We start from the raw sequence: 12,045 nt of genomic DNA, 5'->3' as shown, positions 1-12,045 counted from the left end.
GGGAACCAAGTCAAGCATGTAGCAACTACTGTCCTGGTACTTTGACTCTGATCAGTTCTTTGCATCTGACACTGCCAGTGTCAGAGCAAGAAGGCCTTAACTCTTCACATAAATCCAATCTGAGGTGAGGTCTTCAACCATGAAAAATGAAATAAAGTAAAAGTGAGTTAGAGACAGTTAGAACAACTTTTTCAAAACAAGATCCCATTTAATAGTGCCTCTGAATTGCAAACGGCTCCATTCCTTTCTGAAAATTACAATGCATTTCCCTCAGCAGCAATAACCACTTCTAGCAAATTTACTTTCTCCTGTATATCTTCAGTGCTTCACACTTTTCTCTCACTCTGCATTGCTGTGAGCACTGCTTCTCTTAAAAGCAAGTTTTGTGCCTGTGGTTCTTCTGACCCTCATTCCTTGCTCGATCGTTATCTACAAATGGGGTCTAGTCCTTTATTAGTCCCACTGGCTTTCTGAAGTAGAGAGAGTAGAGCAGGTCCAGTCAAAATGTTGAGTATAAATCACATCATTCTCTCCAGTGCTGAGGATAAGTTGTAAACAGCACAGAATGGTGGGGAAAATGAGCAAATTAAAAGTAGTCTCACATAGTCCAAAATATAATCAAAGTGTCAATAGTGCAAAACCTCATTCTGGTCTCCATTAAACTGTGCTTCACAGAATCAGAGAATGGTAGAGATTGGAAGGGACCTCTGGAAGTCATCTGGTCCAATCTTCCTGCTCAAGCAGGACCACCCAGAACAAGTGGCTCAGCACCACATCCAGACACTTTTTGAATATCTCTACAATGCATATATATAAAACATATTTTGTGACAGGTTGGGAAACTGGTTTTTTTTTTTTTTTTTTCAATGGGCAGCTTTTTATTTGCTGTTCATTACAGATGATGCTATAATCAAACTGTAAACTGATGCTAGAGGTGTGCAATAGGATTTTCACTGTTCTAGACAAGATTTGTCTGATGTGTTTCCTGGGCCTGAGGGAGTAGCATAACTCATGCTTAAGTGGAATGTTCAGTTTCATAAACAACTAACTGAATGCAATACATTTATCTTTTGTTTGAAACTGAGACTGCCATGGGGGAGGGCGGGGAGGGAGGAGGGGAGAGAGGGAAGAAAGAATTGCTTGAATTAAGTATCCTATTCTAGTTTGTTAATATGTTAGAAGATAATTCAGACTTTGTTCATACAAGTATTTCTGCAAAATACAGTGATTTCTAGGAAAGCTATAAATTTATCTCTAAATAAAAGTCTCTCTGAACACTAGTACAGAGAATGAGCAAAGATATTTTCCAACCTAAATGATTCTCTGATTCTATGATCCTAGAAGATATACCTTTGGTACCCTCTATTAGAAATTTGCCTGTGTTAAATAACTGACTTGTATTAGTTAGTTCTGAATCACTTGCAACAAATTTATTGGCATATATTTTATGTTTTCTCTCTTAAGAGTATGAGTTCTTTCTTTGTAACTTTGAGGGTTTGACCCCATGCATTTCTCAGAACAAATGTTTCAGGTAAGTTCCATTGATGATTGTTGTCATCCAGTGAAAAATCCAGACTTAGTCACCACCTTCCTAAATCTCTACGAATGTATGCCATGACTGAATTTCACCTGCCTGATGCAAAGACAAACAAAAAGAAATGCTGCAATGCACATGTCCATTGGTAAGAAGTTACTCTGTTTTATGGGGTTTGTGCCAAATGAACACCATGTTATGGATCACTGCAAAGCACAATTGTGGAGTTATTGGGCTATGGAGTCTCCAAAACTGCAGGTATGGAATTGATCCCATTTTGAGAGAGGTGGTAGACTGGATGCCCACTTGAGGTTTCTTCTTCTGCATTGCTTTTATTGATTCTTCTACAGTCCAATAAAAATTGTTATTATACTCCTGTGAGAGGAGAAGCTTAAACAGCAAGGCAAGAATGACAATCAAGAATAAAAATTGCTAAAGGAAAGTAGGTCTCCTGCCATAGCTCAACTGCCTGAGCAGTCACTAAAGAAAATAAGTGACTGGGTTTTTTGCTTTAGAGACATATGGAAGGAAACAAGAAAAAACATGGAAAAGAAAAAAACTGACTTAGCCAAGTTGCATTAATAATCCATTTTATTTCACCAGGCAGATTCAGATTTCTTTAAAAAATAGTATCTTTTTCCCCCAAAGAACAGTAGTGTGGCTGTGGTGAAAATGTGCATTGTGCTTGCTATTCAAAAATTGCCTTATTAAATTAAATTTATAAATGAACGAAAGAAACTCTACAATGCCTCTCAAGTGGATTCCCTGTGAATCTTAGGCTGTCACATTTAGCTATATATTCCAAGTTAGATGGAATTATAATGAGAGCATAGAAAGATTTAGTAAGGATAGAGAGTCATAGAGAGTGACAACAGTGCTGAATGAGGCTGATAACTACACTGAAGTGCACCACACTACTGAGGCTTCAGTGTGAGCACGTTTCAAGGAGAACAAAAGTACACAGCAATATATGCAGTTGCTACCGTTACTACATAAATACTCACTCATTAAAATAATACAGAAAAAAACCCCAAATCAGTGTTACACTGGAATGCAGGATGAGTAAATACTTGTTGTGGAAAGGATGCCTGACTTAAAAATCCAAGCGTGCGCCACATGCTTACCCTCTGCAAGAGATCTCCAAATTTTCATTAAAGGTATGGTATTTTGAAGTATTGATCAAAACCTTTAACATTTTACATTTGGTCAAAGAATGTTATGTGAACACTCTGTTCACGACTTATTTTTCAGGAATTCCAAAGCATGAAATAGTTTGAAGGACTTCAGAAATGTGGACCTCCTAATTGGTTGCAGGTAATACAAACTATGTGGTACAAGCTATGTGGTATTGCAGTATTGTCTTGTTCTGTGTGATCTTCACCTGGCTTTCTGGTAACCTAAAAAATTGCATTTTCTCTTTCAGGATACTTTATTACATTTGCACTTTTCAAGACAGATTTGGAGCATGTGGTTTGCAGCTGCTGAATGGTGTTCAGAGTTCTGCAAGGTGAGTACAAAGTCCAGAAGCTTGACATATTTATTTTCTTTTCTCTTCTCCTTTGTTTCATACCTTCCTTATTCCTCCACAAGTGAAAGTGAACCTATCTAATATTTCAGAGGAGTAGTATAGGAAGATGAAAAGGGCAATTTTAGCTAAAAAGGGTAATTTTGCCTCTCTTGTTTGAAGAAAGATCAAAATATTCTGACCAGCTACAGTTACATAAAAATGTATCAAGGCAAGAAAAACATTTTTTTAAACTCCAATTTTCAAACCACATAGGACTGATTTTTTAACACTGTGGCACACTGATTGTGCCTGGTTTGGGATTCAACTCCAGGCAGCCAAATCTGCCTGTGAGCTAAGGGATGAACTCTACCATCTAGTTGACAGAGCTGTAATCAATAAAGGTTATGGAGCCCGGTGAGATCTTCAGCTGACTGTTTTGTCTTTAGATGCCCACTTTATGGTTAGTTTAATACCTTTCAAACATCATTAATTAAATTAACTGACCAAGCATTCAATGAATTTGTTCACATATGGACATACAGTAATGTGTGGGATGCCAGAGGATGTCCAAAACATCCTCTGGAAGATGGCAGGTAATATAGAAGTTTATAGGTGTATTGTACCCTGCTGGAGCAAGGCAAAACACTCGAAGGCATGGCAGGTGGTGCTGGCCACCTCTGTCCAACCAATTTAATTGAGTCCTACATCTCCATTGGCCGTGAGTTGGCTAAAGGCCTGCACACGTGGCTCACAGGCAGGCACTGAGAGTAAGCACATACATGTACATGTCTAAAGTGAGAACATAAACCCTACTGCAGACTTTAAAAGTGGCAACTCTGCAATTCTGAAAAATTTATGGCACCTGCCATCTTTTTCAAACGTCCCCAAAGATCTGCAACTCTAGGTGTCTAAGCAGCTGAAAAATATCCAGATTCTAAGTCAAAAGGATAACTAAGCATGGCTTTTACTAAGAGTTCATACAAGGAAGATTAATTCCCATGGCACTAATTCCCATGAAGTGGAGAATGCCAGGAGAGAGGCTGTCAAAAGTAGACAAGGCCTTTTCAGCACAACATCTTTTCCTCTGGAAATACAAAAAAGTCTCTTTGGAGTTACTTGATAAAAATTTCTGATCTCTGTGCTAAACAACTAGTATTTCATTATTTCTCTGTTGACTTCAGAAGAGCTGCAGGGCTTCCAGAGGTAATGAAAATGAGGCAATGGATATAAGTGCTAAATATAGATTTAGGAATCTAACTTAGAGCTCATAAACAATACTAAGCCTTTCTACAGGTGTTACTCTTTATGCATGCCCATTCTGCCATAGTATGCCCATAGTATATGACTATGTCTATTTCATAATATTATTAATAATCAAATAAGCCATCTCGTTCATTATTCAGGTAAAGAATTTATTGCTTGAGCCTTTAAAGTTTTCTTTTATTATGGACACTAAGTGTTTATGCAACTTGGAATTCAAGTTTCTGTGTACAAGAACATGAAAAGTTTATGAACAAGTTACTTTTTGATGTCAAGAAAATAATTTTTAGCTGTTAAAAGCAGAGCATAATAATTTATATCTACAGGGGGAAAAAGAAATAAGTTACCCTCTTTGCCACACCAAGAAGCCTCTATAGAGAAGGCAGACCCCAGAACTTTTCATTGTCTCTGCTGGGAAAAACTGGATTTTAATTTTAATGGAGTTAGATAGGATCTATTTTTAGGATATAATTGTTTTCTTTTTTGCCTTTTTTTTCAATCAAAAATTGCAAAGGTATTCAAATATCTCAGTTGCTTTCAGACAGTGTTATGTGGTATCATCCTCCACAGTATAATGCTTAAAATCGTTTGGTATTAAAATGTTCATGATTTATCTAAGATGAGCTGTGTTTTATAAGACATGCAGTAATTTTCTTATATGTCATGATGCTTTAGTGCAGTGTAGTGTAATCTAATGCTTTCTATAACAAGTGTAGCACAATGTATTTTTCTAGCATGCTAATCTGATTGGCAGTGGTGACACTGACAAGCATTCTAATGTTCTCATTTTTGTTCCAGATATCACTTTGCATTGCTGCTTGTATCATTTATGTGTTTAAATCCAAAAGATGAAGAAAAAAGTGGAGAAGAGTGAAAAACAAAGCCACAGTGGGGAAAGAACATGCCATGGACACCTTCTACCATCAAGCATGGTCATTCCATGCTGTCAAGGCATTTATCTAAGCCTTACAGTAGACTGGCAAATAGAGTGGTTACACAAAGAGCATATAGTTTTTTTCATCTTTTCAGAAAAAATGAAGATTCAGTTCAATAAAAAGTATGGAATATTACCAGCTGGGTCTTGTGTTTTTCTAAATGGTCTCATAACACAAAATGAGCAATAAGGAGTGTACAGTGTAAACTTCAAATTGAATCATTCTGGAAAGTTAAAATATGTTTCCAGTGTTGAAATTCCATTTCTCAGCCATCAGAGGCATCTGTGTGAGCTCTTTTATTGGAAACCTTTTCTTTTCTTAAGCAAATCAATTTCATTGTAGCCATCGAGATAAAGATACGTATGCTCTGTTCAGCTGTGGCACACTTACTGGCCAACAAATACTCATTTCTGCCAAAATGTGTAAAATGTGTTTCCCAAAATTAAGCAAAAAACAAAATGAACCATGAGCAAACAAGTGAGAAAACCCACACAACAAAGTGCTGCAAGTTGAATGCATTCCCAAAGAGCAGACACTTCGTATTACAGAATATCAGCAATGTGCAGCTTTTCATTTCATACCATGTATGGTTCCAGTTATTTTGAGCACTCCAAGTTATGTTGTAGGTCATAAGTATGTGTGTGCAGCCCTAAAAGGGACTAAAATTGCTGTTGTACTTGTTCTATTCCCTTCTTTATTGCTGAGAAACTGGTTTTACTGATGGTTAGTGCATTGCTTGACCCCTTTCACACTTAGTGAAGTCTTGAGGGATGAAAAATTCTACAGCAAACTGAACAAAAGTCATAGATGGCCCTTGCTAAGGCATGGAGAAGGTTCATTGGATGACCAGTTGTGTTGCAGAGCGGGGGTCCATTGCTTTGGACATATTTTCCTGGAAAGTCGATTGCTCTTGTATTGTTATTCTCTATTGCTCTTGAAGTCCTTGCTCCCCACAAAGCCAAGATGATTTCTCTGAATGTGCTACCTCTGAAATTATCATTTATACTGAAAACTCTGTGTCATCATCTTTACATTTCTTCGTAGGGCCTGCACTAGACAACGCATGCTGAGTGGATCATTTGAGGGGCAGCCAGCAAAGGAAAGGTCAATACTTAGTGTCCAGCATCATATACGACAAGAACGCAGGTAAAAATGGACAGAAGGGATGGTTTTAAAATATTCTTAAAATAAAGGTGACAAAAGGAATTAAATTTGAGCAATCCCTAACATATGTAAAGCCAAAACTACTTACTTGTACAAAGAACTGAATTCTACATTCTTCCTTGTAACCATAATGAAATTCATTGTACTGTATAAATGGAAAAAATGCCTTTTTATTTCAAATGTCATTTCCTTTGCCAACTACAAAGCTATCAATTTAAAGATCAGAAGGACAGAAATTGGCTTATGTTAGACCAGATTGAAAACAATTGAAGAGCATATAAGCTTCTGATGTTAGCAAGAGAAAAAAGATAAGAATTTGAGATATTGAGTGGCTGAAGAGCAGTGCTTAATAATGGTCATCTTAAAAAGGTCAAAATTTCATCTTGAGATGTATTGTTAAATTGATTATGATTGTTTCAGGTCACTGAGACATGGTTCAAATAGCCAGCGAATCAGCAGAGGAAAATCTCTTGAAACATTGACTCAAGATGTAAGTCCTCATAGAAATGCTCGTTTCAATTTGAAAATATAAGAAATAAGAATAGGTACTATCAAATAAATGCTTGTGTAAGACTCATTTCTGTTTATGAACTTGCTTGCAATTTGTCTTTTGAAATCTTGAAAGGAAGTCATAAGACAAATGCTGTAACTGCTTTAGAATTATCCTCAAAATAATTGACATGATTATTTCACTGATAGACTTACTGTTTTTGGAATGCTTGCTGAGAGATTCACTGAATCTGCAGACACTGCATTGGGAACACAACGATTGCTACCCAGGACACCTTAAAAAGTGTTAACTCTGAAATTAGACAAATCATTCAGGCTGGCAAAATAGCACTTCAAAATTTCTGATGGAAGTTTAGCAATATTTTCCAAGCAGCAGAACTGTCAGACAAAGGGACAAAGACTAAAAGGGAGAACATCAATCAAGGATTTCACTGTGGTATAATTTCATGTAGTTAAGTGCATTTTCATTTCTGCAAATTCATATATTTTGTGGATCTCTGTGACAATGAAAAGTCAAGGGGCAATATTAGTCACCCCATTTCCAAACTATCTCAGTCTTTAAAGGTAACTAAAGCAGATGTGGCTTTGCTAGTATACAATAGTAAGGATAACACCCAGCATTACCCCACCAGGGGTGCTTCAAAGACTCACATAACTCAGAACAGTAGTGCTGATGTTCCCTCCACTCCATGAGCTCAGACAGCATCCTGCCTCGCTCCCTCCCTCTCCCTCAGCCCTGCACTCAGCAGTCACTACCTGTATGATCTGCATGCCTCTCAGCCTGGCAGCCATGCAGCAGGCTTGAGAAGCTGAAAGAGTGTGTAAAGCCTTTTCTTTCCTTGTCTTTGCCCCTAGTAACTTTGATGGTATTCATTCCAGTTCAGAGAGATTGGCTGGACTTACAGGACCTCTGTTTTTTAAGTTAAACGTTAGATTGGATGGAGCCTCAAGCATGAAATTAGAACTGAAATTAACCTTGATGAAAATAAGGAGCCTTCTGCTGTAGATAGAAAATACTGTGCAATATGCTTGACTGAGTTGATGTGCATTACATTTGGAAATAAAGATCTTTCATTTGAATATTTCTATGTAAAATACCATATCTTGCTTTCATCTGAAACATTAAAAAACAACCCTCAGACCTCGATTAAAAGGAATCATTTTGCTTCTAGCACTCCAACACAGTGAGATACAGAAATGCACAGAGAGAAGACAGTGAGATAAAGATGATCCAAGAAAAAAAGGAACAAGCTGAAATGAAGAGGTATTTAAAAATCAAAAGTCTGAGTGCATATTTTCTGTATTAACTACTCTCTGTATGAAGTTAAAAGTATTAAGAGTCAACATGAAAAAAGGAACAAAGTGTAAGGGATAGTTTTGCCAGGCATAATGTGTAACACTTAATAATTAACGTTTTTTCAAAAGGAAAGTCCAGGAGGAGGAGCTGCGAGAGAATCACCCGTATTTCGATAAACCCCTTTTCATAGTTGGCCGTGAGCACAGATTCAGGAACTTCTGCCGAGTGGTGGTACGGGCTCGCTTTAATGCGTAAGTTCATTTCATAGCAACATTGGCTCCAATGGGTGTTTACTTCCATGTCCTTAGAAATCAAGTTCTAACTTGATTTTCATTTACAAGGAAAACTGCATATAGTGTGGTCACCAGACAAGCTGGCAGCCAGTTGTCTGTGGTGTCGTCTTGCTGTTGGAGGAAAGGAAGCAATAAAATGCTGTGTAAGGGCAGATGTGTTTGAGCAGTCTGTGATGCTGAGGTGGACAATACTGTGGGGAAACTGCAGGCATGAGCTGAGAGGAAAGGCTAATGTTTCCCACTTTTAGACCTTTGGGAATCAGCTTGCTATTCTCTTCCTGTTCCTCATCATAAGGTGAGAAATTTTTATACACCAACAGTTACTCATAGAACAGAAGGTGAAGAGAAATGAATTGCACCTATGCTCACCCAAATACTCTCTAGCCCATAGTTAGGGACCCAGAATGGAATGGGGAGGTGTTCAGCTGTGGGAGATAATAGGAGAAAAGCTGAAACCTGATGAAAACCAGGAGGACTCAGCAAGTAAGCTGTAGGTATATGTGAGTGTGGCATGTACAAGCCATGTACAAGCAGCTTGATATAAAATCATCTCACAGCTCTTCTTTTAAACCTCTGTCTCTTGCTGGCGCCCTGATTTTAAAAGGTTAATGCATGTCATCTTGCAAAGAGACAGTGTAAGATGGCTCAAGGCTATGAGCTTGGCACTTAGAAGGACTGGTTTCAGCAGCTGCTTTACCACTGATTTTCTCTGTGCCCTTCAACAAATTACTTTTAATTAGCGTAGCAGGATGGTTAGATACTCAGTTTTAACAATACGTGTATTTAAGGTTCTGCCACCTTTGTAGAGACGTGTCCTTGAGTTACATCCCCACTTTTCTATGCAGCTGCTAACTTGATTGTGGTGCACTGGTCCATGAAGCAGTTGCAAATTAAAACAGAAAAACAAAACACACAAACAGTCAATCAAATCCACTTAGCAAGTGGATTGCCTCTTAGCATTGTGGAGTGCCCAGTGGTAACAGGATATTTATATTAAAACAGTTTAAATAAAATATTTGCAATTACAAGAATAAACTGATTTTCTTAAACAGTCTTTTTTTTCATTTACTTATCCTACCTGCTTTATTTGTTTTCTCATCTAGCTTACCAAGTAAGATATTTTAGATACCTTTTTCAAAATTACAGGATACATATTTTCTTCTAGTAAAAAAGGCTGAGGAATGCTGCTATGTACAATGTAGGGAGAGGCATGAGTCTAAGAAGCAAAAGTCATTGGATTCAGTGGAAAGGCACCTAATCCAGTATGTTCTGTGTACTTACTGGTGTTAAGTGGGTGAACCTGGCCTGTGGAAGATGTTTCTTGTTCTCCTTGTATGTCTTGTGCATTCCTGTAATTCATAACCATGAAATCTGTCTGGTGGTAATTCCTCAAGTGTGTTCAGTCCATTTTTCACTTTAAGCTCAGCAAGGAAGTATTGGCAATTTCACATCCCGATGGCTAGAGCCCTCCAATGAAATATAGGATATGTCACTGCAGATCCTGTCTTGGCATGATTTCCTGTGGGAGTTGGAAGATAAGTAAAAGTGCCTATAACCAATGGGCCAGGGGAAACTTCTTGGAAAGTATTCTTGTAGCTTCTCCCACAGCAGTCATTCTACTTTGTATGAAATTGATAAATAATTGCTGCAGCAGGAACTTAACTCATGTCACCTAGATACGTGCATATTACTTACAGAGTTGTTCTCACTCTTTGACTGCCTAGTGGTGTTTGGATATGGTAGGTGGAGGACAGCAATTACATGGGAAAATTCAGATACAGAGAATATAAAAATATTAATCAGAAAAAGATTAAAGAAATAATAAAAGACGAGAGCTTGTGGAAGGATTTTTGTGAGAGTGTGTGTGTGTGTATGTGTGTGTGTGTGTATTTTAACTGGGGATATCATACGATCACAGAGGCATAGAGTGGTTTGAGTTGCAAGGGGCCTTAAGAATCACCTAGTTCCAACCCCTCTGCCTTGGACAGGGACACCTTTCACTAGGCCAGGTTGCTCAGAGCCTCATTCATCCATGGTCCAAGAGGTTTTGAAGTAAATGTGAAGAGCATTTTGGTAAATAAAATTTGGTACATAAAATAAAGCAGGTTATCCCCCTTATTCCCAAGAAAATTACAAGATTAAGTCCTTGTTTACAAATTCAAGACCCAAAAAACTGTCAGTTCAAAGAATCTTAGGGGAATTACAGGTATGCAATGAGTTAAAGTGATACTATCTATGTTGATAATATGACTGAAATTGCATAGAATTAAATGAAACTTATACAGACATTTAAAATAAAGACAAGATAAAATGGAGCCTTGATTTTGGACAGAAATTACTTTGAGTTGACGGATGCATGGTATAATTATAATGCAGACAAAAATAAAATGTAAATTACTGTATCTTTTCTTCTTTTTATAGTTCTAAAACAGATCCTGTTACTGGAGCTGTGAAAAATACCAAATACCATCAGCTTTAGTAAGCACTGCAAAAGTAACTTTGCTTGATCACATAAGCCTGCAGTATAAGTGTGTGTGCACACATGCATGGATGTGTGTAAATGTGCATGCACATGTGTATGTCTCTCCCCCCCCATCCCCCCCCAAAAAAAAATGTTTTTCTTACTATGGAGTTGTTTGGGGAGAAGGATGAACAGGAAGAGAATTTTTTAATCAAACTTTTCTTCTTCACTTGCATGTAACTCCTCTAGTTTCCTACATGTTTCTGAAATACTGAAATCTTTGACACAGCTCAATTTATTTTTCATAGGAAAGCACTTAACTGTAGTGTAGGCACAAAACAGGTACACAGAGCTCTGGGCATTTCTGTAATGGCACTTCCTTATGTATCGTTCGCAGTGACTTGCTGGGTTTGGTTACTTACCTGGACTGGGTCATGATTATTGTTACGATATGCTCCTGCATTTCCATGATGTTTGAATCCCCTTTTAGAAGAGTTATGCATGCTCCAACACTCCAGGTACTGCCACCGAATCGTTTTACAATTATTGAACCCCAGTCACCTTGCTTTTCTCCACTGCCTATTCCTAAACTATGATTGTTCTCTGCTTTGATTTTCAGATTGCTGAGTATGTTTTTGTAATATTCATGAGTATTGAGCTTAATCTGAAGATTATGGCAGATGGCTTGTTCTTTACACCAACAGCTGTCATTAGGGACTTTGGAGGAGTTATGGACATATTTATATATCTTGTAAGTTTCTATATTTATTGAAGTTTGTTGTGACATTCTTAATTTTTATATATTTGGTTATATAAATGTTTAGTAATGTGAAAAGGTTTGGCTCTGTACTATGATACAAATGCAGTAGTGTACTTTGTGTTCAGACACCATTGTTTTCATGTGCAGTCCTATCAGTTATCTGTACAAATACTTGTTTAGACGTCTAAAAATACACTGATGTGATAAACACCTGGCAACTTAGTGTGGGGTCATTGTATGGCCCCTTTTAATTCTTTATTTGTTGATATGTTTTTACTATCAGATCTGATGTTCCTTCAGAGTAAATTCAAGATCTCTGACATT

The 12,045-nt window shown here is 37.5% G+C and overlaps 1 protein-coding gene across 7 annotated transcripts in view; it reads left to right on the top strand.

Annotated features, from left to right (window-relative positions):
* NALCN (sodium leak channel, non-selective) overlaps window positions 1–12,045 on the top strand; it is a 241,574-nt gene that overhangs the window by 200,578 nt on the left and 28,951 nt on the right. For 6 of the 7 annotated variants that reach the window (XM_032100136.1, XM_032100131.1, XM_032100132.1 and 3 more), the window contains 7 exons: window positions 6,281–6,382; window positions 6,821–6,890; window positions 8,083–8,174; window positions 8,336–8,458; window positions 10,922–10,978; window positions 11,359–11,479; window positions 11,581–11,712. In XM_032100136.1, the coding sequence (XP_031956027.1) occupies window positions 6,281–6,382; window positions 6,821–6,890; window positions 8,083–8,174; window positions 8,336–8,458; window positions 10,922–10,978; window positions 11,359–11,479; window positions 11,581–11,712 (697 nt within the window). The remainder of the gene's footprint in view (window positions 1–6,280; window positions 6,383–6,820; window positions 6,891–8,082; window positions 8,175–8,335; window positions 8,459–10,921; window positions 10,979–11,358; window positions 11,480–11,580; window positions 11,713–12,045) is intronic. The other variant, XM_032100135.1, reaches the window with a different exon arrangement.

This window comes from Corvus moneduloides, chromosome 2 (genome assembly GCF_009650955.1).
Source record: "Corvus moneduloides isolate bCorMon1 chromosome 2, bCorMon1.pri, whole genome shotgun sequence".
In the NCBI taxonomy this organism is placed as follows: Eukaryota; Metazoa; Chordata; class Aves; order Passeriformes; family Corvidae; genus Corvus; species Corvus moneduloides.
This window is presented reverse-complemented; position numbering and strand designations above follow the sequence as displayed.